Source organism: Rhamphochromis sp. 'chilingali', assembly GCF_963969265.1.
Source record: "Rhamphochromis sp. 'chilingali' genome assembly, chromosome: 5".
Classification (NCBI taxonomy): Eukaryota; Metazoa; Chordata; class Actinopteri; order Cichliformes; family Cichlidae; genus Rhamphochromis; species Rhamphochromis sp. 'chilingali'.
Window position 1 is genome coordinate 19770448 of NC_137932.1, and position 26234 is coordinate 19796681.

General features: G+C 37.1%; 1 protein-coding gene across 4 annotated transcripts; it reads left to right on the forward strand.

Moving 5' to 3' along the window:
- ttc13 (tetratricopeptide repeat domain 13) lies at window positions 1–24781 on the forward strand. Of its 4 annotated transcripts, none has more exons than XM_080883875.1 (23): window positions 1–197; window positions 2525–2619; window positions 4172–4247; window positions 4322–4392; window positions 4535–4600; window positions 6669–6761; window positions 11127–11243; window positions 11327–11437; window positions 13835–13917; window positions 14031–14172; window positions 14323–14497; window positions 15483–15639; window positions 16151–16281; window positions 16368–16500; window positions 17102–17194; window positions 17409–17492; window positions 17616–17700; window positions 18097–18206; window positions 18961–19096; window positions 20084–20163; window positions 20420–20498; window positions 21892–21971; window positions 22053–24781. In XM_080883875.1, exons 1-23 carry the CDS (start codon window positions 29–31, stop codon window positions 22165–22167), a joined length of 2481 nt encoding a protein of 826 aa, XP_080740001.1. In that variant the 5' UTR covers window positions 1–28; the 3' UTR covers window positions 22168–24781. The 4 variants fall into 4 exon arrangements, with proteins under 4 accessions (XP_080740001.1, XP_080740002.1, XP_080739999.1 ...); XM_080883876.1 differs by having other exon boundaries at window positions 18100–18206; XM_080883873.1 differs by lacking the exons at window positions 21892–21971; window positions 22053–24781 and adding an exon at window positions 20806–21216.
- Window positions 24782–26234: the final 1453 nt, after the last annotated feature.

The window sequence follows — 26234 nt, forward strand, 5'->3', positions numbered from 1 at the left end:
CCCTGTGGCGTCACACATGTAGCACAACATGGCCCCTGCCAGCCGGGCTGTTGTTGTGGTAGCTCTCTCACTCTTGTACCTGTGCCGGGCGATTTTCTCCACCGAGTTCTTCTCCACTCTCACTTTATTCAACAACGACCTCCACAAACAGGGATGCAGCTCGCTGTCTGAATGGGAGGACTACGCTGCTGACTGCGGTAAAGTCTGCCTTTTCGCTGTTACTTTGCCACGTCCTCTCTGATACAACTGTCACTTGGACCCGGCTAGCCCAACCGTTTAAAGGCTAACGTTAATACGCCAATAACAGTAAGCGGTGACAGCTCGAAGGGATCATTAAGAGTAGCCTTTCCTGCCTCAAAAATAGTCTTTTTTTCCGCCAAATATGAAAGAAAACAGAGTTCAAACACAGGAAGTGGAGTTCAAGTGTAAATAACTGTAAAGAAACTTAAAAGTGCTTATCGAAAAGCTCACTTCAGTCAGCAAACTGTATGTTTTACCTTAAACAAAGAGAAGTAAACCATACTCCAGCCAAAGAACGCGCAATTTAATGTCGTCTTCTGCAGCAGTAAAATAAATATTTAAAGAGGAAAACTGAAAAGTTTTTTATAATTACGATGTCCTTTCGCTGCATTCGGCATGTCAGTAACTCACCCACTTCTATAGTTAGACTGACCAAAGCTTGTTGCAGTAACTATAACTGAGTTAAAAACCTATACAACGTGTGAAAAAGACATTTTAGTTCATTGAAATATTAATTAAAATTAGAATTCTGAACAAAAAGACAACCAACTGTAAATGTGTTACTTTCACTTGCTTAAAAACAAAATAAAAAGGAACTGACGTAAATTTACTTAGATTTGTCATTAAAGTGTTTTGTGTTCAATCGACTCTTAGTTGTTTTTTGTTTTTTTCCCCTACAGTCTTTAGTTTACCAATACAAGCCTTTCATCTCATTGCCTGTTTAGATAGTTAAATGTAAGGAAAAGCAATGCGTCACCTGACTGGTTTGTTTTGCATGATGGCACGTCTGACTTTAGAAGAAGCTAAGATAAAATCTGTCTGTATGTAGATGAAATGCTTGTTTACTTTAACGCAGCCTTTAAATTTGGCAGGTTTCCTGTAAATGTTGCTGCAGGCTCGCAGTAGCCACCTCATCTCTCTCTAGCAGCAACACCTGCAATATGCAGGGGCGAGTCCTAAACATGAGCCCAGCATGTACTCCACTAAGCTTCAGTTACTCATTATTTTTATATATAGGATAATAAAAAATTATATCTACTGATAACATGTGCAAATTGATAATAGAAAAATGTAGCACGTTACATTACATGTTAACTCAATGTGCTTAACATGGAATATAAGGCCCATTAAAAATATACAAGGGACCACTAAGAGCCTGATCTGCTGGCTGCTGGGGGAAAATGTTATGTTTGATACCAGTTAAGAGTCGCAACAGCTGAATACAGGCGTGTAGAGATGGGGATTTTCTTGCCTACAAACCAAACCAAAGAAGCTCTGCTATACTGCTGAAGGAAATTTAGCGGAACTGTAGCAAAAATATTGTTTAGTGCTTTTAAAAAATGTGTCTTGTTTTCTCAAGCATAAAAATATTGTTTTTCTTCATCTAGTGTCCATATTTAACTGAAAATTAAGGTAATGGAGACTGATATGCTGAACAATGCTTACATACGTTTTCATACATCCAAGAAAAAGCCTATACACAGACCATTAAAAAACAACTTTAAATGCTAAACTCTTTACCTGCATAGTTTGTGTGTGTGTTTCTTAAGTTAGATTCACTAAAATGTCAGAATGCCTTTTTGCCATACTCTTTGCCCACGTTTAGTTTGTTGGAATTATTACGGACACCTCTTGTTTTCCCTGTGTCACTGCATTTAGGACAGAAATAATGAGAGATAATATAGTTGTACAAGTTGAAATAAACAGATTCTTAATGATTTGTGAAATATGAACCACGACATTGTTTCTTAACTTTTCACAGTGTTTTGCTTGCTTCTGATTCAATCAGAAGATTCAGTTCTTCTCACCGAAGGGCTCAATGTGGTGGTTGCTGTTACTGTGAAAATTACACCTAAAATGTACAAAACAAAGTAAAATAACACAGCGGCTTTACACCCCTAAGTTTATAAGGAACCATGCTGCATGCTCTTTTTATATGATGGACAAAAATGGTTGTGGTTAGTATTCATTTTGTACATTTGCAGCACTTAAAGACTGTCACATGCACATCATTGATCATCGTCTCATGATTTAAAGCTTTTGCCTTTTGGTCTGAGGGGCTCCGAAAATGTCCTGGAGAGCACTTTGTAACAGGCTTCATGAGTTTGGATTTCAGTGTGTGTCAGGTCAAGCCTGCTTAACTTCTCAGATACTTTTCTTTCTTTGAAACTTTACAATGTTTAATACAATTTAAAAGACATAGTAGCGTAATGGTCTGAAATACCCTGCCATTATGAACCGTTTTGTTTCCAGTGATAAATACTTTGAATCTTTGTCTTTTCAGAGTCTTCAATTTTACAGTTGGAAGACCCAGACTGTGAGGAGGGAAGCAACCCGCCCTGCGAGTCTGTGTTCTCACTTAATGCAGAGAAGATCTTGGTGAGATTTCAAACACTAGTCTAGATCTAGAGCAGCCATGGCCTGTAACGGTTTCCTTTAGAGTTAAAAAAAAATAGTATATTTTATATATAGTCAAGTATATATAGTCAAGGTTAAACCACAAAACACAGGTGTGTGTAAGCAGTTTATAAACCTTTTGAAATCTGTGTTCTAATGTTTTTTTTATGTTTTTTCCAAAGCAAGACATTCTGGTTATGTTTTAGTTTTACACACATTTTCTCTTCAGCGAGAAATAAAAAATCTTAAGTTTCAGTGGTGATCAGATACTTAAGCTCACAGTGATGGGTGTGGTTGCTTTTGGTGCTTACACATGTAACCACACCCTAAGGTGCTGTTGGAGTGTGATACTGACACCCTATAATTCACCTCTATTTCACTGCTCCAGTGTGTGAAAATAAATGTACACTGCAGGGCTTCAACTTACCATTTAAAAAGGCCCAAATTTAATGACCTGGTGAATTTTGCAATAGAATGACATTCACTGATTGTAGTGATCATATTGGATCTATGTATCCCCCCCCCCCCCCCCTCCCCCCCCAAAAAAAACAAAAACAAAAAACAAACAAAATGCAGTTCCTATCCATGAAAAAAAAAACACACAGAAGAGTACGGCACAGCTCATGGTTGGTGCTCTTCACCACAAGCTGCAAGATAGATAGCTTTTTGGGGTTGGTGAAAGTGGTTAGTGAGTTGATAGACGCAACGTCTGTGCTAAAGACGTTGTGACACACACACACAAAATTGCAGGTTGGCATGCTAGGTGCAGAAGCAACTGAAGACAAAACCTGATCTAAGGGATCTGTGATGAAGGCTGCAAGATGTTTAGGATCAAGATTTCTTTTTTAGGGCGTGGGGTGGGAGTAGTGCAGTCCCACAGTTTTATGTTAGGTGAGATTTGATAAGGATCCCCAATAAAAGGAATGGGGCAAGTGCATGCCTTGTCAGTTGCCTTGTAAAATGCTGCCGCAGCAACATTTCCATGCTGTCCAATTTGGATACAGTAATTCCACTGCAGTGCTGCCGTTTGGGTTAACATAGCAAGTACAAGATGGAAAAAAAGAAGCATTGTTGTTAATGCAGTAGTTTATTTTGCACATCGAGTCTGTGGTTGAAATTCCTGTATGTGCTAAATTTCCAGTTACAGGTCTACTTTGAAATCTTTATGCCTGCATTTGGAATTTGAAATAAAAAGTTGCTGAGTTGTTCTCTGTTCAGCAGTAGATAATTCTTCAGAGTAACCCTGAGATATTCAGCAGGGCTCTTAAAATCGCTCGTAAAAATATCCTTGAAAAAGCTGTTAACAGTTATATTGAAAATGTCATTTTACGCAAATTGTCAACACGTTCTAAAGCTCTCCAATGAACTGAAAACACAGGTGTCGACAGCATTTAAGTGTTGTCTTTTGTTTTTTCTCCACTCAATCGAGTTGCCTTCACACAGGAAGGAAATGATTATTTTGTGCCTCTCTTGACATTTCTAATTTGTCCTTCTTGTCTTTTTTTTTTTTTCTTCTTGTCGCTATCTCTTACAGAATCAGGCCAAATTGTTTATAGAACAGAAAAAAATACCTTTTCCTGTAGATAACCAAAACACAAATGAAGAGCTTGGTAAGTCAGCATGTTGTTCAAATGCTGTGCAGCTAAAATGCAGCTTTTCATTGTCACTTTTTCTGTCATTGCAGCTATAGGTTATGTTCTCATAGGCAATGGACTTTATGATGAAGCCATTAAACACTTTTCACTCTTACTGCAGGTATGTGTGTGCATACATGTTACCCAATACGGCTCTGCAAAAATTACCTTTCAGTTAACCTTTGAGAGATGTAGAAATTCTTTTGATGCCAAACAAAACACCTTTCTTTGCGTATTCTGAACATTTGTTCTGTTTGATACAGGGTGACCCAGAGCTGGTCAGTGCCATCTACGGGAGAGGGATAGCTTATGGGAAGAAAAGTCTGCAGGTAAGTGGCAGCTGTAGAATTCAGCACCAGTGTAAGACTTTATCACCCACAAATATGAGTCAAACATGTTACTGGTTTTAAGCAAGCCTGTTGTCTATAAATTAAGCGATTGAATGGATCTTCTACATATTGAACCTTTTTATATGATGTTTTTGTTGTCTGGATTTCTACCTGCCCAAGAACAAATGATGCAAATTAGCATGTGGCTAACTGGTTGAAGTGTGTCTTTCCTGCAACAACCCAAAAAACTACAAAGCAAATGTTTCTTTCCCAGGATTTTATTTTCCTTTTATACCATCTCACATTTTTATGTATTATTTTGTTGCACTTTAAAGGTGCTGTAATAATACAATTTACTTATTTATTTACTAGCCATTAAAATGCATTTAAAGTGGGCCACTGGTTATAAGCAACCTTACTGGCGACCTGATATCCAAGTGGTGAAAGCAGAGAGCACGTTAAACTCACAGGTAAATCTCTCTTTGTGTGCATGTGCACTGTCGCTTTCCACTAAAAGAAACAATGCCACAAAATGAGCTTAAAAAGCAACTTTTCTTGTATTGTGGGATACAAGTCTCAGTAGCAGAGGTTTCAGATGTAACCGCTCTTGTTATTTCCACAAAGAGATGGGGAGTCTGTGAACGCATCTGAGGAATACTGCTTTCAGAAAGAGGGAGGACTGTTTTACACTCGATGTCAGATCTTCCTTTTATCCTCAAAAAATTCCCAGAGTCCCTTAGGCAATAGTCACACAGGCCTAGAGACCTGTTGGCAACTATCTGGACAGGAGAACTTACATGAGGAAGACATAATTTCCCTAGAGGTTGCCAGGAAATATGTAAATGATTATGCATGAAAGATATTGAATTAAAATATAAGCAAATAATGTTTTACACCTAGTTTGCTAGGATGCCCGTCATAACTCCCAGCCTCTGAAATGTTTAAAGAGCTCCAGCAACAAAGTAAAACCCAAAGCCTGTAACCAGAGCAGATTCTTTTTAAATTATTTCACTATAATTTTTGGGAAACAACTGTCTGCAATGACTAAATAGGTGAATCAAAACATAACTGCATTTCGTTGCCCTGTACCTGTGCATGTGCAATGACAATAAAGTTGAATTCTATTCTATTCTAAAACAAACACTACTAATATTCTGCTTTCAGTGTTATGCAAAATGGTTTTTAATGCAAGCTAATCTGTGATTGAAGCATAATTTAATGTTGCAAGAAGGGAAATAAACCAATAATATAGTGTTTTCATTACTGAAGCAGTTATCCATCTGCATATCATCTTAGTCATAATATATTTATGAACTGTCGTAAGAGATCATCAACGGCTGTGGCTTAGGAGGTAGAATGAGTCCTCTACTAATAGGAAGGTCAGTAGCTCTCTGCATATGTAGAATACGTCCTGTGTGAATGTAGACTTTATAAATACAATCCACTTATGATATTTACTTGGGAGAGAATGTTGCTGGTATTTTATCAATGTGTCAGAAACACTATTCACTACTGTGCTGTGAAGGACTTGAGCTTAAACTTCAAGGCCGATGACTCATACTTCAGACTGTGCACACACACTTTGTTTAATGGACAGCCTTTATTTGCATTTGTCAGATGTTGAAATATATTTATTCATATTCTCGTTTTATGTTCTGCCAAATTGTTCTCAAAATCAAATTTAAAACAATTCTGACCTCCGCTGAGTTCGGGCTGCACAGAGAGTTGCTGTGTGGATGTGTTTTGTTGGACGCCTTTGGGGAGGTTTGTGGGTTTTGTTTTGGTTTATTTGTCCTCAAATAAAAAGAATCCTGTATTTTGTTGACAACAGCAGTTTCAGGTAAATGCAGAGTGATTCAGTGTGACATTCAGTGAATGCCAATTCAATCTGCCAGGATGCTGCGGTTATGGTAGTGTGCCCTCCAGAATAGGGGGGAGAAGAAAACTGCTTAGAGTAGTTTTTGTGTTTGGTGTTGTTTGTGGCTTTGTTCCAAGTTTTGTGCGCAATATGTTAAAGTTTATGGCAACAAAATGTAAGTGCCTCTCTCCTCTTGTGTGTCCATGCCAGGATATAAAGAATGCCGATTTGGCATTGTACGAGCTCAACAGAGTCATCACCCTCGAGCCCAGCTGGCCAGAGGTCTACGAGCAGAGAGCAGAGGTGAGAGGTGACTCTGTGGCAAATGTGATCTATTATTAGTGTTCCTCAGCACTGATATATTTTATGGCTTTCAAGTACTGCAACAAGCTAAGACAACAGTTTAACCATAAACAATCAGAAGAGTCTGTTCAGTGACAGGTTGCTTCTCCCCAAGACAAGAACTAACAGACTTAAAAACTCCTTTGTCCCACACGCCATCAAACTGTTTAACTCCTCTCTGGAGGGGAGAGGGAGGAGAAACAGGAGGACAAAGGAGGGGGGAACAACTAAGCTGTAGTGCCTCTTCACCTCACTGTACAATACCTTGTGCAATACTTTTTGTAAATAGTCAACAGTGCAATAGACTCAATACTTGAAATGTGCAATTCACTTGTATTTTTATTTTTTATTCCTATTTATTCTATTTATCCCCTTTGTATATTTTATTTATGTGTGTGTGTGTATATATCTATCTATCTATCTATCTATCTATCTATCTATCTATCTATCTATCTATCTATCTATCTATCTATCTATCTATCTATCTATCTATCTATCTATCTATCTATCTATCTATCTATCTATCTATCTATCTATCTATCTATCTATCTATCTATCTATCTATCTATCTATCTATCTATCTATCTATCTATCTATCTATCTATCTATCTATCTATCTATCTATCTATCTATCTATCTATCTATCTATCTATCTATCTATCTATCTATCTATCTATCTATCTATCTATCTATCTATCTATCTATCTATCTATCTATCTATCTATCTATCTATCTATCTATCTATCTATCTATCTATCTATCTATCTATCTATCTATCTATCTATCTATCTATCTATCTATCTATCTATCTATCTATCTATCTATCTATCTATCTATCTATCTATCTATCTATCTATCTATCTATCTATCTATCTATCTATCTATCTATCTATCTATCTATCTATCTATCTATCTATCTATCTATCTATCTATCTATCTATCTATCTATCTATCTATCTATCTATCTATCTATCTATCTATCTATCTATCTATCTATCTATCTATCTATCTATCTATCTATCTATCTATCTATCTATCTATCTATCTATCTATCTATCTATCTATCTATCTATCTATCTATCTATCTATCTATCTATCTATCTATCTATCTATCTATCTATCTATCTATCTATCTATCTATCTATCTATCTATCTATCTATCTATCTATCTATCTATCTATCTATCTATCTATCTATCTATCTATCTATCTATCTATCTATCTATCTATCTATCTATCTATCTATCTATCTATCTATCTATCTATCTATCTATCTATCTATCTATCTATCTATCTATCTATCTATCTATCTATCTATCTATCTATCTATCTATCTATCTATCTATCTATCTATCTATCTATCTATCTATCTATCTATCTATCTATCTATCTATCTATCTATCTATCTATCTATCTATCTATCTATCTATCTATCTATCTATCTATCTATCTATCTATCTATCTATCTATCTATCTATCTATCTATCTATCTATCTATCTATCTATCTATCTATCTATCTATCTATCTATCTATCTATCTATCTATCTATCTATCTATCTATCTATCTATCTATCTATCTATCTATCTATCTATCTATCTATCTATCTATCTATCTATCTATCTATCTATCTATCTATCTATCTATCTATCTATCTATCTATCTATCTATCTATCTATCTATCTATCTATCTATCTATCTATCTATCTATCTATCTATCTATCTATCTATCTATCTATCTATCTATCTATCTATCTATCTATCTATCTATCTATCTATCTATCTATCTATCTATCTATCTATCTATCTATCTATCTATCTATCTATCTATCTATCTATCTATCTATCTATCTATCTATCTATCTATCTATCTATCTATCTATCTATCTATCTATCTATCTATCTATCTATCTATCTATCTATCTATCTATCTATCTATCTATCTATCTATCTATCTATCTATCTATCTATCTATCTATCTATCTATCTATCTATCTATCTATCTATCTATCTATCTATCTATCTATCTATCTATCTATCTATCTATCTATCTATCTATCTATCTATCTATCTATCTATCTATCTATCTATCTATCTATCTATCTATCTATCTATCTATCTATCTATCTATCTATCTATCTATCTATCTATCTATCTATCTATCTATCTATCTATCTATCTATCTATCTATCTATCTATCTATCTATCTATCTATCTATCTATCTATCTATCTATCTATCTATCTATCTATCTATCTATCTATCTATCTATCTATCTATCTATCTATCTATCTATCTATCTATCTATCTATCTATCTATCTATCTATCTATCTATCTATCTATCTATCTATCTATCTATCTATCTAACAAACAATTTTGTAACTGTAACTTCGGTCGTTGCTGTGCTTTTTGGAAGTCGAATTTCCCAGAGGAACCCACCCGAGGGATTAATAAAGTTCTATCTTATCTTATCTTAACAACTGTTGGTAGCAGTATAATTAAACTGATTACATGTAGTTGCCTTCCTCCTGTTTTGTAGCTAATTTTTCTGCTTCTAATTGTCAAGTTTCGGATTAATTTTGAGCTTTAATGTCTAATCAAGACTAATCTAATCAAGCAGTCAGAAGTTGTACTAAAGAGAATTCGTGTTCCATGAACTTTTTAGGTTCAGTTTTCAAGTGGAGTTGGTGACTTTTAAAATGCATCGAGCTGTGTTGTTTTGGTTTTTTAGACTAGAAAATACATCACAGCCAAATGAAAAAGATCTGCAGTCAGTGAGTCATCAGCCAGACATAAAATGTGAATGAGCTACAAATGTGCTCCAAGCAATCAGTCACCTCTCTCCAAGTCTGATGAGCTCCTCCTGCTTTGATTTTCTCCCAAATGATTTATCTTGACTGTTGAAGTTGGATCAGTTTGGAAAGCACAGAGTTTTTTTTAATCATAAAACATCATTTGCATTATTCACAAATAACTCCCCCAAACAGGTTTTGTCGATTTCATCTGCTTTCACACACACTGCATCCTGGAACTTTTCTAGGCATTACCCAGCAAGATATACTTGATAATGCAAATTAGCCTGGCAGCTTCCTACTGCAAAGTCTCTGTGATAGCCGATTATTTTGATGTAAGACTAGAGGATGTTGAATTCGCAGCTAGCGAGCTGCTTTGCCTCCTGGACATTTTACTCAGCCTGCACCTAAACCACACTGAGTTTTTTTCAGAAGTGAGAACGTGCCAGGCACAGACTACATCCTGTTGTCCACAACATATGAGAAATGGTGTCTTTATACGAGTCTGATTCTCTTAACATGTTCAGAAACGGCTTGAAACACATCCTCAATAAATGTTAGCAACTTTTCATATAATCATGGTTACTGATGAAGGTGATCTCTTTATATTTGGACAACACATATAGAAGTAGTAGCAGCTGCCTTTTACTACAAATAATCGACAATGCATTGTCATTTTGAAAGAGGCAAAATATAAATTTTAAAGTGAATTCAAATAAGTTTTAAGCTACAGTATAGCAAATAATATTAGGCAACAGCAATATTCAAAAACAGTTGGGCACATAAACAGTCACCAGACATGGTTAGAGTTCTGGCAACTCTCACAAGATTAAAGAAAAGAATTCCCCCACTGCAGGTTTCACTCTGCTGTTTTATTTACCATTTCCTCTTTGGGACTTTTATACCATTTGAATTTAAACACAACACAGTGAAAAATGTAAATAAAAACAGAATTAAATGCTTTGCAAATCTCAAAACCCATAAACCATATTTTTATTAACAGTAGAGCATAGAAAACCTATCAAATGTTTAAACTGAGAATAATATTAGTTTGCTTTGTGTTTGATGGCAGCAACATCCCATGTCTCTAAAAAAGCTGGGAAAATGTCATGTTTATTGTTGTGTAGCATTCCTCCTCCTTTTAACAAGAGGCTGTAATCCTCTGGGAACTGAAGCAGTCCCGAGTCCAGATGTGTCAAATGTTTTCAGTTGGTGAAAGGTGTGGGCTGCATGCCAGTTCAGGACCTGGACTCTTTTTACTATGAAGCCATGCTGTTGTATTAGCTGTACTGTGCAGTTTAACATTACCTTGCAGAAATATGCAAAGCCTGTCCTGAAAATGATGTCATCTTTTGAGCACTGCAGTGACTGAATCATGCCTGTTTTTCATGAAATAAAAACAACAAACTTATCTTTATTCCCCCCAAATGTTCTTTCGATGCGGTGTAAAAGCAAAGAAAATAATTCAGTTCATCAGTATTTTGCAACAATAAAATTAAAAAGATGAAATGTGCAATTCGGTGCTTGTGTGTTTAGATCCTGTCTCCTCTGGGTCGCATCAGTGAGGCTCTGAGTGACCTGACAAAAGCCATCCAGCTACAGCCCTCAGCTCGTCTCTACAGGCACAGGGGAACGCTGCTCTTCATTTCAGAGGTTTGACAGTCAGATGCAGCATGAACGTACATATATGCCTGTATGTTTCCATGTGATGACTCTGTGCTTTGCTCTCTGTTCAGGACTATGTGGCCGCTATGGAGGACTTCCAGCAGTCTTTAGAGCTTAAGAAGAATCAGCCTATTGCCATGCTGTATAAAGGCCTGACCTTTTTCCACAGAGGCATGCTCAAGGTGAGCTGTTCACAGTCTCATATTCCCAGTATGGCCTTGTCCATATCAAAGATAAATAAACAATGTGATATCACTCACTGGTTAATGAATTACTGTTTGGAAGACTCGTGGCCTCCACCATCACATTTTATTGTAACCAGATATGACCACAGATAATGACATAGTGCACTGATTAGCTGTTTTTTTTTTGTTGTTTTTTTTTAGCAAAGTGTATCTCTAATTCTTGTTATAAGGAGTATGGATTCCACTGTATGTTATAGCATTATCAAACTTGACAGTCTGGAGTTTTGCTCTTGTTTTTTTCTACAATCAGATATATCAGAATTTCACTAACAGAGTTTTTGTTGCACAAACATCCTGTTAGTGCATGATTACACCTCATTTGTGTATCCTGTCTATATTTATCTTTTCACTTTTAATTACCAAAATATTATTTGAGTCAACAACATCAAAGAGGATTTAATTTAATGCAAACTAACAGGGTCGTTCTCAGCTCGCTGCTGGAAACACAGTCACAGAAATGTATTCAAATGTCAGCTGACTGTTTTGTTTTTTTGTTTGGTTTTTTGGGGGGGTTGTTTAAATATTATATTTGCGACTTACAGTGTCAGGAGATGAAGGGAAGGAGATGAATAGCTTAATACAAGCTCAAGCTTATTGGGTTTCATGCATATTGTGTTCTAAGCTTGTCTGCAGATTTAACTTATTTACATATATGCAGCTGTGAAGCAGATGGAACCACATGCTTTGGTAAAGTTATTCAATTTGCTTTAACAAAAGTCAACTTTGTTAAAGTTGACTTTTTTTTTTCATTTTCTTCCTGGCCTTTCTGACAGATGAGATTGTTGCTGTGTTATACCAGAGTTTTCTGCTAGCTGTTTGTTGTGCTTGGTGATGTTTAGCACGTTCATGCTGAAAGTGTCTCTTAATGCTGGGGTAGCTGCTTTCGTCTTTGATAAAATCCGCTGTGCACCACAAGGGAAGTAAAAATGGTAGATGAATGATAAGATGTTGCTTAACTTCTAATTACTATGTTAATTTAAAGTCTGCCCAAGCCAAGTGCATTTTTATTTCCCACACACTGACTAATGTGTGCAGAGCAGCACTTGAATCTACATGACATGTAGATGCTAAACATAAAGGATTTCCTGGGGGAATCCCAGCTGCAGCTCCTGCAGGCAGCTGACAGTTAACTGCAAACAACAACATTAGCGCTTTTAATGATAGTTGCGAATGTGATTGTTGAACTAATTGCTTACTCTAAATGAGAGAGTTGTGCCCATTGGTGGAATCTGCTTTTTATTTGCATGCTATGCACTAAGGTTGGGCGATATGTACATTTTTTCTAACTGACATTCATCGGTCCCATATATGACGATAGGCGATATATCTGCACAGGTGACTTTTTGATGGGCAGAGCAATGTAATCATGCACGGACTGTTTTGCACGTTTAGAACACAGAAGAAGTCCAAACTTGGAGGAACTAGTTGTCCAAAAAAATTGAAAGTCAGCAATTTCGGATTTCTTTGACTTTAAACTGGATTAAAGAGCCAAACCTGAGGATGTAACCGCAACCACCGCTTGTGCAGATGTATATTTAAATAAAATGTTTTGTTTTCTATTTCTGAACATAGGCTGCTGCCTTTCTTTCTGTTATGAGTTTGAGTAAATAAATCGCTCCATTTGGGGGCAGTCTGAGGAGGGTGCATTTGCTCCCAGCTGGAAGAGGATGACGTTAAAACAGCCCTATTTTTTTTTTTTTTTTTTTTTTTTTTTTTTTTTTCCCCCCATTGACTGCTTCTTTTAGCTTCAACTGACATTATTAGCAAACCTACTCATGGGCAAATAAATAAATAAAACGACCAGTGAAAGGCTCAACCTATCGTCGATGGTTGATAAATTCGTCCAACTGTCCAACCTTACTATGCAAAGAGTGGCTGGACCAGGCTGAAATATCTGAACAGTTCTTAGTTGGCTTTCTATGGCACTTGGTGTGAATAGTCACAGATGGTGTCTGATGATCCCCTGTCTCAGTCTCTCTGTTGCATCACTATGATACTGATTTCTTAAATATCTCAGTTGGCTGGCTTGCCACAATATTTTGTAATAACGTTGTGCTGAACACCTAAAACTATCAGCATTACTGTCACCTTTGTTTGTAAAGCTAGGACTGTAATTATAGTAAACAGTTTAACTGTTAAACTAAGTGTTAAACAGTTACTGCTACACTCCAGCATTTAGCCATGTCCACACTGGGGTTACATAAGACAAAATCTGAATGTGTTAAAGTTCTGAACCACCTGCTGACTCAGAATTTCTGGTCTGCGTGTTCCTTAATGCATTTCCTCTCAACTGTGTTGTCAATGTATGTGAAAGGTTGCTTTTTTCTTTATCAGGAAGCCATTGAGACCTTTAAAGAAGCACTGAAACTGAAGTCTGACTTTATAGATGCCTATAAGAGCCTCGGACAGGCCTACAGGTACAAGCACTCTGCAGCATGCTTTCTTACTCCATGCATAAATGCAGGATGTCACTTTGACATAGGGTATTTAGCCAAATATCAACAGTTGCTTTTCCTCTTCCTTCTCCCAGAGAGCTTGGTGACTTTGAATCAGCCATGGAGAGCTTCCAGAAAGCCCTCATGCTGAATCAGAACCACATCCAGTCTCTCCAGCTCCGTGGCATGATGCTGTACCACCATGGCTCTCTGCAGGAGGCCATAGGCAACTTCAAGGTAGAATTATCCACAACGAAGTAAAACAGGCTGTCCTTACACCCCTCTCTGCAATTTTAGGAATTTTTAATTTACACAGGGTTTGCTAGCAGCAAAAGGAAAGAAGTGGTAATGGATTCATATGCAATGTAATTCTCTTGTTTTCCTCAGAGGTGTCTTCAGTTGGAGCCTTACAACGAGGTGTGTCAGTACATGAAGGGGCTGAGTCACGTGGCCATGGGGCAGTTTTACGAAGGCATCAAAGCTCAGACTAAAGTCATGTTGAACGACCCTCTGCTGGGGCAAAAAGCCAGCTCTGAATACCTCAAAGTTAAATACCTCAGAGGTGGGTGGGTCTTTATATATATACACACACACATGCATACACATTATGACTGATCGCAGATAAAGAGAAGAATGCTGATTCAAGATCAGTCTTATTTTACAGGGTAAATAAAAAGTCTGCTCTCCAAGTCAGAGCTCTGCCTACAGGATAAACTGGCAGATGAACAAACCTCAGAAACCAATGACTGGGGTGATTTATGGCAGCTACAACTATCAGCTTATAAGACTGCCGCTAACATGCTTAGGATACCACGTGACACCTGGAGACTTCCTATAGAGTCCATTCAAGACATGTTTTCAAAGAACCTAGAGCACAAGAGTTGTTCAGGCATAGGTGTGCAGTCTATTACAGAGTCTATACTGAATGCATTATTACTAATTGTTTTAACAAAAAAGGAAACGGACAGTTATATTTTAGATTCTCCAAAACGTCACATTGCTTGTTTTTTCGTGTATTTTTCATATTTTCAAATGTTCAGAGTTTCTTTGAGCATTGGAGGCTTTCATTAAAACAATTGTTAAAGTACAAAGTTGAGGAAACAAGGGGGGAGTGACATGCAGCACAGCTGAGGTCAAGGCCACCAGATGTGACATACAGAGGAGTATTTCCAGTGTATTACTTTTGCATTAAAGAATAGCATTTTCTTCTGATTTAATTTTCAGGAGAACTATTGCAATTTTAAAAAACCCAGGAATGTTAGAATTTGATGGGCTTTTTAAAAAAACAAACAAAACAAAAACAGGAAATTAAGGCTTCTGAATGTCCTCCTGGTTCATCAGAAGAAAGCATTCATTCATTCAGTCTCATTTGTGCTTGTGCCCTTTTTGTATTATTTGGCCATGATAGACTCTTCTGTATACCTTAACCATGCTTTTTCTTTATTTTTAGCTTCAGTATCCTTTGACCTAAACCACCACCTCATAATGCACCACCTCTGGTCTATTTACTTCTCACATAAAGGTCCTGTTTACTTGATTTCTTCCAGAGTACTCTCGTTACCTGCACTCCCACCTGGATATCCCAGTAGCAGAGTACAACGTGGACCAGGACTTACCGGGAAACTTTAAGAACCACTGGGCCAAGAACCTGCCTTTTTTAATAGAGGACTATGAAGAACAGCCTGGCCTGCAGCCACATATCAAGTGGGTTTGGGGGACTGTTAACTCTGACCATAACGATCAACTGTAATAATGCTGCGATGATGAAGTGATTAATCTAGCTATTCTTTATATAAATGTCAAGCTTTCTCTGAGGTCAAAGCAGAAATTATTGTGACAGATTACATTTATTTTCACATTTCAATCTGAATTTAATTTAGGATGCCCTACGCTTCACCTTAAGTCTGTCATCATAAGAAAATCTAGGAAAATCAGGACCATCATAACTGTGGTTTCCTGAGCTTCAGTTTGTAGCAGTTTTCATGAGCTAAAACACGAGGCAGCGTTTTGTGGTTGAAAACCAACACCTGCCATGTTTTCCATATGACACGAAAGCTCCTGTGTTCATCAAGTAGATGTTTTTATGCATGCATGTCAGCAGGCTCGAACTACTTCATCTGTTTTGTGATATTGTAGAAGGTTGACAGCCAGTGTCTAGGAAAAAAAAAAGTGCGTTTCATGAAAGCCTTATTCTCCACGTCTTTCTGGTTGGCAGAGACGTGCTGCCACAGAACTTCGACAGCTACAGCAATGAAGTTCAGAAGCTGATCTGCACGGCCGACCATCTGGGGGCACTCATGCAGTATGACACTCCTGGTTTTCTACCCAACAGAAGAATACACAGAGGTACCACAGAGACAATGCCACAGTTTGAAAAGATCACCAAGTGTTAACAAGAGCCTAAAAATAAAGAGCTGTCTGTGCTTCTTCAGCCATGGGATTAGCAACCTTAGAGGTAATGCAGGCCATGCATCGGACATGGAGCAACTCCAAAGTGCGAGTCAACGGCAAAACCAGGCAAATGCAGTGGAGAGACATGTTTGACATAGCAGTCAAATGGAGGAGGTGAGAAACACACAAAATAAAAAGGACTTTGTACCAAATTTATATGAGATCACTCAGATCAAATTTATGGAGGCACCATTATGTTTGACATCTGTATTTCCATTGGAAAAGAGTGGCATAATGCAGAGACTGTAGGGAATTAATTTTAGCATCACTCTTTTAAGTGCATGTTTAGCTTGGACAGACATTAATGAGTAAAACACCTAGAAAAATGTTTCTTTCTCATTCCACAAGAAATTGGGTGTTGTGAAGAGGAACTATGGGATCCTAATTATCTCCAGGAAATGACTCTAAAACTGAAAACTGAAGGAATAGGAAGGATACAGATGCTGACATATGATGTTTCAACTGTCCTGCATTGCAAAATGAAGTCTAGACTGAAGCTGACACATGGCTTAAGTTTTTACCGTGTGAGCACTAGAAAGAACTCAGCAGTCAGGTCGTTTTTCACATTTCACTGTGGTTTACTTATCCTGGTAACTAGCCTGTTCTCACCAATTCTGGCCAAGTTCAACAAGTCACTTTCCCACTAGAGTGTTTGATGTGTGGTTAATTAGATTGCAGTGTTGAAACACTAAACGGGCCTTTCCTGTACTCGTAGGATCGCCGATCCAGACCAGCCAGTTTTGTGGTTAGACCAGATGCCTGCCAGGAGTCTCAGTCGAGGCTTCAACAATCACATCAACCTCATCAGGTAACAACTTGGCCTCGAAGACGGCATCAAACACTCTCATGGGTTACAGGATTGAATTTCCATATGGCCTCACCTTGTAGTGCAGAAACATTTATTTCAATTTCTTGGAATATGACGTATCTCTATCATTCTGTTCCCTTTGAGAGCCTCATTCTGAGAAGCTCCTTGAAAAGTAGTATATTGAGGTCTGTTTTTTCCCTCTTTATTTGTCCAGGGGGCAAATTATCAACATCAGATACCTTGCCTACTTTGACAACATACTTGACTTCATCAAAGACAGAATACTGGTCTACCACGGGTAAAACCTGAATCACAACTCCAATGACTTTGCAGAATTCCTTGAAGCATCATCTATGGCTTAATTATTCTTGCAGTGTTTTTGCTGTTTCTGTAACCAACATGTTCTTATTGTCTGTCTCAGGGCATACAACCCCAGAGGCCTCCTGGAAGTCCGCCAAGCTCTAGAAAATGTGAATAAAGTAGAAGATTTGCTTCCTATAATGAAGGTAAGAAGGATATGAGAGAATCTAGTTCAGGTTGCACTCAAGGATTCAAGTGGATATTAGTTTTAGTCTACTAGTAACACTAGTGATGTTCATTACTTCCCAGTTTTGTGTGTGAACTTATATCTATAGCTTAGATCTGGAGCCTAGATCTATATGCTGTTGATCCAAAAAATCACATCAAACTTGACTGACAGAAACTGAATTCGAAAAAAACATAAAAGTTTAAACGCATGTATTACATTTTTCCATATTAAATTTAATCAATATTTGGTTGTCATGTAGTTTAAAATATATTTTGATATTGATGAATGTTTGCCCATAAGAGACCTTTTAAAGCAGCACAACATCCTGTTTTGTTTTTGTTTGTTTTTTTGTTTGGTGTGTTTCTTCCTGAAGCAGTTCAACAGTAAAACCAGAGATGGCTTCACAGTCAACTCGAAGGTGCCGAGCCTGAAGGACCCTGGGAAAGAGTACGATGGCTTCACCATTACCATCACTGGAGACAGGTGCAGTCTGCCGTTCTCTGTGTTCAATATTCTAAAAGAACACTTTCTTCAACACTAACATTTCATATAAAAATTAAATACAAATATTTGAACAGGGGAATAATAATCACAAGGATCTCCTAGAAGGTATATTTCATGAACAGTAAAGTATTTACATACGTAGGTATGTGTACAACACAAAGGTCAATCAAAAGGTGCTAAGAATATGTTTCTTGTGCACAGATAAGGAGCAGTAACTGTCAGAATTTCACATGTTTTACAATCAGCATTGGGAGCGCTGGATTTTTGAACTGAATTAGAATTATTCAGGTCATTATAATAATAATAATAATAATAATAATAATAATAATAATAATAATAATAATAATAATAATAATAATTATTATTATTATTATTATTATTATTATTATTGTTATTAGCCATACCTGCACAGTTGTCTCTTTCCACTGGTACTATTCATCTTTTGTAGCTCCCCGTGACTTTGTCCTTTCACTTTGACTGAAATCAAATTTAAAAAATGTCAGAAACAATGGGAATTTTGTATCTCTGAAAAAAGTGACTACTTAAAAAAGGAGGGCAGTTGAAATTTAATGTTTTCATTTAATATGTGCAGACTCATTACTGCAAAAACCAGTAACACCTGTTTTTTAACATGTGCTCCACAGTTTTTAGGTAGATGCTTTACACTTCTACACACATAACCAGATATTTCCAAGTTTTACCCTCTGAAGTGTTTAATTTTCTTTTATTTCAGGGTGGGAAACATGTTATTCTCTGTAGAAACGCAGACAACTGAAGAGCGGACGCAGCAGTACCAGTCAGAAATAGAGTCCATCTACAAAGACCTCACAGCCAAAGGAAAGGCATTGATGTTATCAAGCGAACTCGGGGTAAGATTCCTGCTGGTAATAGAAAGCAGATGGTGGTGCAATGTGAAATATCCATTTCTGGACAGCTTTAAGTAGATGACATCTTAAGTTAACAAAGGATGTTCCTTTCTCTAAAGCAATACCTGCAAATAAAATGTTGTTTTTGTGTTCCAGCTTTGGTTCTAGTTTTTTTTCTTGCGGTTTCATATCTCTGATATTGTCTCTAGTGTCTGGGGTTTGGACATTTGGCAAAAAGATTTTTTTAATATATTTTCTGAAGAATAAATAGAAAATATTTACAAGTTGAATTCTGTTCAAGCAGTATCTAGCAAAAAGGTTTTGTATCGAGCTAGAAACAGTCACAGCTGCAGGAGAACAGATGGATCTGTCAATATAAACATAAAAACACATTAAGTCGTATTTATTATTGATTAGAGTAGCAAGGCTGTTTACAATCTCTTTACATAAGAGATAAAAGTCACTTTAGAAAAGACAAGGCAGTGTTCAAAAGCAAAACAAAACATAAGCCTCATGTCTGTTTTTTCCTCAGCGTCTTCCTCTCCCCTCTTATTCCCACTCTGGCCCTCTCTACTGGAATCACATATTTTACTTGTCTAGACAAGCAAACTATGAGTAGAACTGATTAATTCTCTGTCACTGTTGGATTTAGCTGAGTTTATTTGCTGCCATTCATTTCTGTTGATGGTTTTCTGTCAAACTGCCGGAATAAACAGAACAAACCATTTAAGCAGTTTGTCTTGATTAAAAAATCTGTGCCGGCAGCCTACCGTGACTTGTCTGCTAATTTATACAGACAGCACAACAGTGGTCCTGACTAAACAACTAACAAACAAGAACTGTTTTATTATGTCTGCAGCCTTCTCTGCTTTCACCCCGTTAAGATAAACCGTAACTGAAGACAGCACACAGTGCAGCAGAGGTCACGACTACATTAAGCCTTTGTTCACAACTGAACAGCTGATTCTGTGATGATCTTTGTTCTTTCAGGATGCAGATGCAGTGTGTAACCTGATCCTCTCCTTGGTTTATTACTTCTGCAACCTCATGCCTCTTTCCAGAGGATCCAGGTAATTTCAAAGTCAAAACAGCCCACAGGTGCAATATGAAGCATTTCTACATTTGAATGATAAATGGGAGAGAGAGTTTCTTTGTAGCTGTCATCTTAGTTTGGAAAAAACTCCCAGAAACAATGGCCTAGTAAGACTGAAAGATAAATGCAGGATAATAATATTAGTGTTATTTTAGTCTGTGGTCTTGAAACTTGAAACTCTTGAAACATGTCAGAGGAAGTATTCAGCTAATGAAGCATCACTTTCTCCTCAGTGTGGTGGCTTACTCAGTGGTGATGGGGGCACTGATGGCCAGTGGGAAAGAGGTCATTGGTAGGATCCCGAAAGGAAAGGTAAATTAATGTGAATCTTACTTCAGTAGAAGAATATATAGCAAGTTTTTATTGACTTAACACTAATCTCTATGACATTTGTTATATATGGAAGTAATGCATAGGACCAAATGCAATTTTTTAGCAGATAATTAAATATTTTAAATGTAATTTTTTAAAAATGGGTAACAAAAATTTGAAAGCTGTCCATTGTCATTTACACTGGTGCTTACTCTACCATATGTTATGTAAGATTACATTGCTTATACGGTCTAGAATGTGTTTCTAGGTCTCAAGTCGTGTTTAAATGAGCACTATGTACATGTAGGTGCTGATTTACCTGGTGCAGAAGGACTGCAGACTTCATGATTTCCTCTTGCAGGAGTGGTGCAACATTCAGAGATTACATTTTTTTGGTGATTTGTGGTCACTTCATCTTCTGTACAATTTTGGACCATCATCACTTCAGCCAAAGTCCAGATGGTTTCAGTGGTCCAGAGTGGCAGCAGAGCAAAGGTTCAGTCTTCAAAATAACATATAATCAGACTGGAAAACTTTTTCCTCATAAGAAAGAAAAACCATTAGCTCTGCAGCAACCTCCCTTGCTGACATATTTGATAACAGTCCAGGATAATCGGTTTAAATCCGTTTAGTTCTTTTTGCCTGATTAGTGATGACATCAGTGTCTGCTGCCTTCACCTGCTTCTCATATGTTAACTAATAAACATGTTTAATTAAACTTCAGGTCATAGTTTTCTTCAACTTTGCAGTGCTTTTTTGGTACTTACTTTAATAATTAGAGATTACAAGTGCTGGGATGTATCCGCTGAATTGAAAGTGGGCCAGGGGTCAGTCCTTGTCTAAAATCAGATGTGGTCTTTCATCTATGATACATCCTGGTATCGCTGATCTCTGTCTCCTGCCGTTTACTGCATGTAAGAGAGGATTGTTCGCGTTCCTTGTTCGTGTTCAAGTCGAGAGTGAAAGCAGGTGTCTCACAGATGGTATGAACAGTTGGCAGCCCTGCTGTGTTTTTCTTCATATTGTTGCTTCTTAAGGAATTTTCCAAAACCCTTCATGATTTAGTCTGACCACATTGGAAAGAAAGCGGGCTTCTCATTTTTGCTACACAGCGTTTAACTTCTATAAAGTTATCTGTCAATTTTTAGAAAAGCTTTCTTTTTTTGTAAATCTGCACTGCAAAGAAAGAGCAGGAACTGGCTTGTTTAACTTCAAGTGTGTCTTGGAAAGCATGGTGCTCAGGTTTATTTACACGTCTCTTTATTTATGGAAATGTGGCCTTCGCTTCAACTACTGTACCTATCCTTTAAGCTGGTTGCGGTTGTGTGGGAGTTTGGGGGGGTTGTTTGTTTGTTTTTGCTTGATTTAAATATATATATATATATCTTTTCAGCTGGTAGATTTTGAAGCCATGACCACACCCAGTCCAGATAGCTTCAGTAAAACAGCAAAGAGCTGGATGAATCTCAAGAGGTACAAAGAGTAATAATTTCTCTGGTGTGTTATTTGTCTGCTTCAGAGGCACATTATCTGACATTTTCTCTTCCTCTCTAGTTTACCAAGTTGGTACCAGAGTCTTCCATCTGTATCAGAGTCCTTCCCGACAACCAGAACAATGATTGAGGTCCTCAACACAGACTCATCTTCACATTGTCCAAAAAAGTCTTAACACGACTTGTGCACTGCAGAGAGGTCTGTTTAGGAAAGTCTTAATAATAAAGCTCCTGCACTGGGTAGAGCCTAAGGGACCGTCATCTTCTACATCCCAGTCAACACTGGACTGAGATCGGCAAAACCATCTCGGCACAATTAATTAGGAATTAATTATTTAAAATGTAATAAGGGTTTTGGCAAAGTAGTAGTGTGAGCTCTTTTTGAACCTTGAAGGAAGTGAAAGGCTTTTAATGCAAATTCATGGGATTGCTTTACTCTTTAAAGAGGTGACCTCTGTTTTAATTTACCAAAAGTTGATCTTACTGTTTTATCCAAATCTTTGTTGCCTGTTGTTTCTCCTTAAATCCATGTAAAAAATCAGCTTCTACTTAAAAAACATGGTTTGAAGGGTTTTCAGAAATCTTAGGTTGACGTGCTAAGTCACCTCTCTGCCACCTGTTTTAAGTTCTTCAACCTCTGTTGTCAGGCAATTCAACATTTTTCTTTTCTACTTCTTATAGCACAACCTTAACTCACAGAACTCTAAGGATAAATTTAGGTGCTTTTGTTATTACTGGCCGATGTTAATTCCTTAGATCCACACTCTGTGTTTGTGGAAACGATACTGGATGGTGAAAGCAGGATGTTTCAGTTTGTTTGGGATGCAGAAGAGATTCTGTCCACCTTTTGCTCTTTCTCTGCTTTATAGGCCTCGTGCCTCAGACACCCAAAGCACAACCAACGCCATCTGTCCATCGGTCGGTATGAACAAGCTTTCTTTGCAGAGTCATGCCGAAATCTCTTACTTTAGGTTACCAAGAATGTGAAATGGCACTTTCTGGTTTTATTTAACATTAAAGATTGTAATTGACACTTTAAACATTTTCTGTTAAACCACTGCTGTGCACGCACACAGAATCCAACCTTTCAGCAGAGAATAAGTCTGGGGGGTTTTAAAAATATGGAACAAAATTTTCAGGGCTATTGTTTGTCAGCACTTGAGCAAATATGATTTATTTTATTATTTTCTTTTTGTTAATGATGAATAACAGCAGTCAGAGATTTTAGAGAGCTTTCAGAGCCATTTGGTGCTTTTTGCGTAAAATATCAAACATTCACCAAATCTGCAGGTGTCTTGTCGTTATCAGTTTTGAATATACAAAAATTACAAAAAGTCAAAAAGTTTCTTGACTTTTTCTCTGGTCTTTTATAAGTTCAATCATTTTGGGGGATTTTTTCATTACAAATGCATTAGACCATCTGTCATTAAAAACAAAAAAACTCTTATAAATCTCCCCAGAACTTGTTTAAAACAAAAAATTAAATACACAAAGTTTAACCTGGCCCAATCAAGCATAACATTCAACCACTAAAACATTTTTCTTCCATGGAGCAACAATGGTAAATGATTGCAATTTGGTGTTATAATCAAAAAATAATTGCTTTACTATTTTATTGCTTGTTTTTGTAAACCTACATTTACAAATTGATGGATAATGATAATTATTTATATTATTTTGCATTAAAAGTATTGAGCATTAAGTATTAAGCTCTTGATTAGAGAGCTTTTGCATTCTGGTGATCGAATAAATATGTTAAGCACATGTAGCTCTAAATGGCTAACATAAAACAATTTCACCGTAAATAAAACCACAAAGAAATCAGACTGGCTTAATGAGAAGACACTTCTTTATAGTTTCAATCATTAGCTCTTAAACACTACATTTAAATTTTTAAAGTTTATGAATGTAATCGGACTTACCTGACCAGAACTTCAGATGATCGTCCTCTAACATCTGTGACTGTTGTGCCTTTAAAGATTCATTATGGATGGAGAAAAGCACACCGCATTTATTTCCTTCCTGTCTTCCCTCGAACTTGCATCAGCTGCCTCTCTTACATCGAATATTAGCTCATAGATTCAGTTTGCTTCCTCATCACACCTGAGAGCAATATCTTTGGGAGATAAGGGACATGTCTTAAAGATTAAAATATTGTCTTTGATTATTTTAACCCCCCTTTTTATTACATATGTAACAAGTTCTTGTTTGAGTTTTTGATATCTGGAGAAAATCTGGTCTGAATTGGAATGTACTTCAGTTTAAATAATAAGACTGATGGTGTGGTCTTTTTTTGTTTGTTGGTTTGTTGTTTCAGAAAATCTGGGTGAATCCTGCAGGATTTTTTTTCACTTAGGTAAAATGTAAACATGCAGTAACCTATGGAAATAAAATTTAAGCACAGTGATGAACAAAATGAGAAGGTGTGACTCACCTGGACTAATCTATCATATTCTGTGGCCTTTGATGCTTAAAGACACACCATTAATAGTCATATCAATACTGCAGTAGTTCTGTTTTTTGAATGTCCACAACAAAGCAGTCTCTCCAGTGTTTAATTGGTTTTCGCACTTCACCAAAACGTCAGGTCCTTTGGGGTTTTTTCTTATCGATGGTTATGCTAACTGGTTGTTATTTTCTTTTCTGTGCTGGGTGTCCCAGTCATTTATTTCTGCAATGGGCTTTAGAGTGAGGAGTGCACAACTTATCTAATGTCTTCAGACTTGAAGGAGGGACTTTTTTATGAAATGAATGTTCAGCAGTTAATAAAAGTGTTTGACAGTTTTAACAGTTTGTGGTGATTTTTGTTTTCCTCACAAGAAGTTCACAAACAATAATTTAGTCAAGAAGAAAGAAAAATGCATTCATGTTTTGGTGTGGCAGACCGTCAGTTCTGTCCTTACAACGTGTATATATATATTTAAATTACATGTACCAAATGAAAGTGAAGTCAGTAAAGAAGTGTGCGTCTTCCTTTGGCTGATCGCTCTAGTGGTCACCACAGCAGATCTGGTTTTCCTCTTTACCTCCCGCCTGGCAGCTCCATCTTCAAAATCCTTTGTCCAGTATATTCACCATCCCTCCTCTGCACGTGTCCAAACTATTGAACATTCACATCTCACAACTTTGTCTTCAAACTGCTCAACCTGAGCCGTCCCTCTGATGTACTCCTGTCTAATCCTGTGCATTCTGGGCACTCCCAGTGAAAATCTTAACATCTGCATCTCGGCCTCCTCTGGCTCCACTTTGTGACTTTTTGTCAGCGTCACTGTCTCCAAATACATCATACCTACCGTCATTGTTTTAATTCTTGGTGCTGTCCATCTGTCACAAATCAGCTCTGACATCCACCCACTCTACCTTGAAAATACTCTTCTTCACCTTCTCTTATGTTCGCATGCTCATTTTCTACATTTATCAGCTCTTCACAGGACTCTCCCACCTTCTCAGCACACTCTGACTTGTTAGCACATTTCTATTTCTCTTTGATCACCCTAACCTTCTGTTCTTTCTCTCGCTGATTTTGAATTATGACTGTAAAATATCTGATCTGCTAGGTTTAAGTTTACTGTTATTACAATTATTTAAACAAATACAGTTAAAATGTAGAAATCACTCCACTTTCCCTTGAGAAAAGTATGTCATTATTGTATTATCTGGACTAAGAAGTATTTTCTTTACTGCAGTTCAATTTCATTCACTTAAATTTGTTTTTGGTAGCGTATGTGGGCTTCCATATAGGGTGGACAGGTCATGCTTTGTAGGCTCAGTTTCGTAGACACGGATTAAGCCTAGAGGCAGGATAAAAGAAACATTCAGGGAAGTTCTCCAATGAAAAAAGGCTAAATCCATGTCTGGGAAACCAAGCCTGAGAGATTTGCATTCAGATTTAATGAATGCAAAACTCTGTTTTTGCACTGAGGCTCCTGCAGTGTTGTGCATTAAGAGTCATTTCACACCCTCATCATTGTCAAAATCTCTGATCATGTCCACAATCCTGGTCGACAAGCCAAGTCTATCGAGCATGTTAGGTCCATTATGTCTGTTTACCTTCAGTCACATTTGAACCATCTAAACGAGTAAGATTACTGTTTACCCTTTGCCATGTTGCCCCCTAAAAAGCTGCTTATTAACTGAGCCAGTGTCATCTAAGGATTTCATCACTATCACCGACTGTCAGCTGCAAATATCAGAACCTCAAAGTTCTGACAGTAAACACTCTTTACTGTATGCCCAGCACAGA